At 45.3% G+C, this 5,079-nt stretch overlaps 1 protein-coding gene across 2 annotated transcripts; it reads right to left on the bottom strand.

The window, feature by feature from the left end:
* Positions 1–207: 207 nt before the first annotated feature.
* On the bottom strand, positions 208–4,190 carry LOC311113602 (keratin, type I cytoskeletal 19-like). Of its 2 annotated transcripts, XM_084156858.1 has the most exons (8): positions 3,625–4,190; positions 3,043–3,125; positions 2,726–2,882; positions 2,389–2,550; positions 2,055–2,180; positions 853–1,073; positions 673–686; positions 434–569 (listed from the first exon to the last, which is right to left on the bottom strand). In XM_084156858.1, the coding sequence occupies exons 1-8, from the start codon at positions 4,111–4,113 to the stop codon at positions 520–522; spliced, it is 1,302 nt and encodes a 433-aa protein (XP_084012984.1). In that variant the 5' UTR covers positions 4,114–4,190; the 3' UTR covers positions 434–519. The 2 variants fall into 2 exon arrangements, with proteins under 2 accessions (XP_084012983.1, XP_084012984.1); XM_084156857.1 differs by lacking the exon at positions 673–686 and having other exon boundaries at positions 208–569.
* Between the last annotated feature and the right edge of the window lie 889 nt (positions 4,191–5,079).

Genomic DNA, 5,079 nt, shown 5'->3' with positions numbered 1-5,079 from the left:
CCATTGTCCACAACATCCTGACAACCTCCTGACAACCCCGCTGTTATATCTAACACAGAGCCCCGAGAGTATTATGTGGTTGTCATGCTTATTAATAAATACAGGCAACAGATGGGGGAAAAACAATACAGGCTTATAATAGTATGATAGTCAACTTTTCCAAAAGCTGTCTACCTTATTGAAATAATTTCAGCCACACAATAGCGATTCATATTCACCAGAACATTTATTTTCAGAAACAGGATGGTCACACACACTCTGATAGCAAATCTTGTTCATTATTCCTACTTTCTCATCCTAATTCCACTTCCTGGAACTCCAGTAAGGCTTCCTATGATTGGCAGATATCTTAAAGACAGGTATATTATTGACCTATCAGGATGAGAGGCATTGCAGTGTTAACGATACTCCTCAGGTATTTTATTTGACAGCTCTCCTCTTTAGTTGTAACAGTGTGTGGTGTTTGTGGGTGTGGGTGTGTTTCTGATAATATTATGCACTGCCAGCAGAGATGGACATCTAGCTGGAAGAGCGCACTGTGGTGGTTGTGAATGTGGTTTTCGATCCCCCTGCAGAAAGAAAATGAGAACGTTACAACATCCTGATTACCTACTATTACAACCATCATATATTTTCATTATAAAGCCATTATATAAAATAGATGATATTTACCTGAGCCAACAGGTCTGAAAAGGCGGATGGTGAAAAGAAATTGAAAAAATTAGTTGGAGTGGTAGCCATTTTGTATCTGTCTGAATGACTAATAATAATAACTATGACTAATATGATTATTTGGGCCATGTTAAATGTATGGACGTTTATGGGCATTTCCCATAGATTTGCAGTGTTTACCTGGACTCCTCCCCTTCCAGGAGGCCCCTGTAGGTGGCGATCTCCTGCTCCAGACGGGACTTGATGTCCAGCAGCATCTTGTAATCGTGGCCCTGCGTCTCGATGCTCTGGCGCACCCTGTTTAGCTCCTGTTCCAGCATGTCGATCTGGTTCTGGTAGCCCGAGAGCATGGCGCTGTAGCGGGCCTCTGTTTCTCTCAGTGTGTTCTCCATAGCTGCTTTCTGTGTGGCGATAGAGGTGATACAGGGTCAGTAACAGGAAATGCAATTATAGAAATAATGAAAATAAACCTTAAACCAGACATAGTTATTGCACTTAATCAACTTTGATAAGCAAATGTCAACAAACTTCTGCTAATACACCATACCAAGACTATGTTGAGAGTTAACACAAATATGCGGGCGCCACTAAGCACAGCAAGGTCACTTCTTTGGGTGCTTATTTGAAATGAGATACTGAGTTCTATGTATTCCCAAAAAAGGAATTGCAGCAGATGTTTCTTTTCTTTAAATGGCCTTTATTGGAGGCTGCTTTGGGGAGGACGGCTCATAATAATGGCTGGAACGGAGCTAATGGAATGGCTTCAAACACATAGAAACCATGTGTTTGAATCCATTCACACTGATTCTCCAGCTATTACCACGAGCCCATCCTCCCCAATTAAGGTGCCACCAACCTCCTGTGCTTTAGACCAAGATGGAATGTAGCCTTGTTACTGCAGCGGGATGGATTTAGATAGATTTACTGAGTTTGATAAGCCCCAGATAAGTTTCCATAGGAGTTAGGCTCTAGCTCTTTCTCTGCATTCCTTTGGAAACACTCATACTCTTGCTGTCTTCCAGAGAGGGTGCAGATGCCTGTAAAAAGCAGAAAACCTCTACATAACCCTAACCTCCCCCGTGTCCACCAATCCCCCACTTTTAGCCTTTTTCCATTGCTTTCCCATTTTCCCTCTCCTACTCAATCTCTCTCCAAGTCCTCCCCCTTCTTCCCTCCCTCCTATCTCGTCAATCCCTTTCAACCATGCCCTCCTATCTCGCTCTTTCCCTCTGTTGAAAGAGAGAAACTAGACTCCAGAGGATTGAGAATGAGAATGGTGAAAGAGAGTCAAATGTTGATTGTTGCCAAAAGTGGCATAAAGTAGTGTAAATTGTGGCCCCTAAACTGTGGTCCGTTGTCAGACGTTAGTGATGCTGGCTCACCATGCTGTGCTGTGACTGCAGCTCGATCTCCAGGCCCTGCACGGTGCGTCTCAGGTCGTTGATCTCTGTCTTGGTCGTCTGGATGATCTCTGTGCTGGTGGCCACCTCCTTGGACAGGTTGGCTGACTGAAATACAAACAAACCAGGGCCGCCATTTTAATCCCACTGTAGCTCACTTTCCTGAAGAACTTAAACCACCATCTTCAAAGACATTACAGTTAATTACATATTGTTAATTACAGTTACATATTTTGGTTTTGAAGATGTAATTACAAAAGATTAGTGTGGGAGACAGATGGGGAATTTTGGTGAGGTGTGCCATGGCGACGGTTACCTTGTCGTTGAACCATGCCTCCTGGTCGCGGCGGTGTTTGTCGATGATGCCCTCGTACTGGGTGCGGATCTCCTCCATCATCCTGGACATGTCCTGCTGGGGCGCTGCGTCCACCTCCACGTTCACTGTGCCGGTGAGTTGAGCACGCATGGCTGCCAGCTCCTGTGGAATCATGGGAAATGGAGTCACTCTCATCCCTCTTACTTTCTATCCAATGTTTCAAAACAATCCCCCGCCACTAACTTTCTCCTCTCTATTGTCACTGGGGTGTGTTTATACTGAATAACATCTCATCACTGCAATGGAAAAAAGGGAAAAAAGGGAATTGCCCCCGCACCTCTATGTGGTTCTTCTTGAGGTAGGCCAGCTCATCCTGCAGACCCTCGATCTGCATCTCCAGGTCGGCCTTGGTCAGAGTGGTCTGGTCCAGCAGGCGACGCAGGTTGGCGATGTCAGCCTCCACCGACTGGCGCATCATCAGCTCATGCTCAAACCTGATTGGTTGGGAGAAAGGGAGGAAGTTATCATGAGACATTTGAATCCAAAATTGTAAATAAGACATGTACCTTTTGAGTGATTATTTGCTTGTTTGCCTCTTATAACCTAGTTTTGTAATAGCTGATACTATGGAGCTGATTGAGGAAGTGCCCTTACTTGGTCTGGAAGTCATCAGCAGCCAGTTTAGAGTTGTCAATCTGCAGCAGGATGTTGGCGTTGTTGCATGTGGCACCGTTGATCTAAAAGAAAACATGAAAGACTTTCATTGTTCACCATGGTAGAATCACAGTTAGTCAACTTGGAAGCTGATAGTATTTTGATACGCTATTGCATCTGTCGCAAAGCTTGTTGAATACACAAGGAGTTAACACTTCCTAAAAACCTAAATATGAATCTACCAGAAAAAGAAATCAGCCATTTTTAGCAGCTCCTGGAACGACCTTGTAATTCCTTTGCTTCATTTGTTTCATTATAGGTCTTAAATAGCCATCTTTAAAACAATAATCTCAGAATCTATAAATGTCAGTGACAGCTCATTGATTTTCTAACCCTCTGAACTCTGATTAAAAACTATAAGTCAATCCTGAAGTATACATTATGAATGTTGTGTTCTTCATTCCTACATACAGTAAGCAGATTTTCCTTACCCTAGTAGCCTGTCAGCACTGCCTACTTAACACTGCAAGATATGAAGTGATGGATTTGATCAGCTAATAGCAGACGAGGTCAGCACACTACCTTGTCCTTCAGGTCGTTGATGATGGCCCAGTATTTGCTGTAGTCCCTCTCGGCGGCAGGCCCCTTCTTCTCATAATACTCCCTGATCTGAATCTCCAACTTGGAGTTGGCCTCCTCCAGCGAGCGCACCTTATCCAGGTAAGTGGACAGGCGGTCGTTCAGGTTCTGCATGGTGGCCTTCTCGTTCAGGTGGATGGTGCCGCCATCCAGGGTGCTGGACAGGTTGAAGCCGCCACCACCTCTGGATCCATAACCACCACCGCCGGATCCATAGCCGCCACCGAAGCCGGCCCCGCCGCCGTACCCAGAGGAGACTGAGCGTACGGAGGAAGAGGAGATGCGGGTGCCACCGCCGGAACCACCTCCGTACACGCTGAAGGCCTTGGGGGCACTGGACACGTAGCCGACCCGGCTTGAGATGATGTTGGAGCCCCCGGAGAAGTTCATGGGGCCGCCACCGCTGGAGCTCTTGTACGAGTAGTAAGACATGCTGACTTGCTGGCTGCTGTAGGTCAGTGGAGTGGAGGAGAGAGGAGAGAGGACCGTTGTAGAGCTGGAGCCTCCAGGAGTGTGGAGTTGGACAGAGGGAGGCTGGCTCCTGATATAGTCTGAGCCCTGGGGCGGGCCTTGTGGAGGTGGGAGAGGAGAGGAGGAGAGAACAGGGAACAGACAGGGGGAGGAGAGGGTGACTTTACAACACTCTCCAACAGCCTTGGCACCGCCACAATCTGTTTGCCTTTAAGGACCAGTGTTCAGTTTCCACCCCTGTGAGGAAACTGTAATGGAATGCCTGTGTGTGTGATGTGTGCGGGGGAATAAGTGTGTGTGTGTGTATGTGTGTGCCTGTGTGCCTTCTTGTGTGTTTGTTGTGCAGTTTGCCAGAGAAGGAAACACAGACTGTTAGTTACTAGGACTTTGTGCCAGTCTATCAAACTATATCACTCTCTGTTATTTGCCAGTCGTTAGGTATAGATTGTTGAAACATTGAAGTATCCCTTTTTTCCAAGCTAAAGTAAAGTGTTACCTGCCACACCTAAAGTAAACATCTTATTACAGGATAAGTGCTAAGCACACTGTATCTATCATTACAACTGTGGGTGTCTTTCATTAAAGAAATTAAATGTAGTGAAACCGTTAAATGGTTATTCCAAGTTACCTACATTGGTACACTGACTGCTAAGATACTTCAGCATATTCAGCTGAAGACAGCAAATCAATGACCATTTTGCTTATTCGTCAGTGAGTGATGAAATGCATCTCAAACACGTGAACATACTGTATATCAAAAATGTGGATTTTATAAAGAAGCAATTAATCTACCCAGAAAGCGTTGGCATGCAGTCAATTACTATTGAGCACTTTATTGATTGAAGCATCATCTATATGGTAGAAAACATGTCTGTATGAAGACCCCCAGACCTCTATTGTTTTCCATACTCTCAGCCTGGTCCTTTT

Source organism: Coregonus lavaretus (assembly GCF_964263955.1).
Source record: "Coregonus lavaretus genome assembly, chromosome: 40".
NCBI lineage: Eukaryota > Metazoa > Chordata > Actinopteri > Salmoniformes > Salmonidae > Coregonus > Coregonus lavaretus.
The sequence above is the reverse complement of the archived record's forward strand: the minus strand, read 5'-3'. Positions and strand labels throughout refer to the sequence as shown.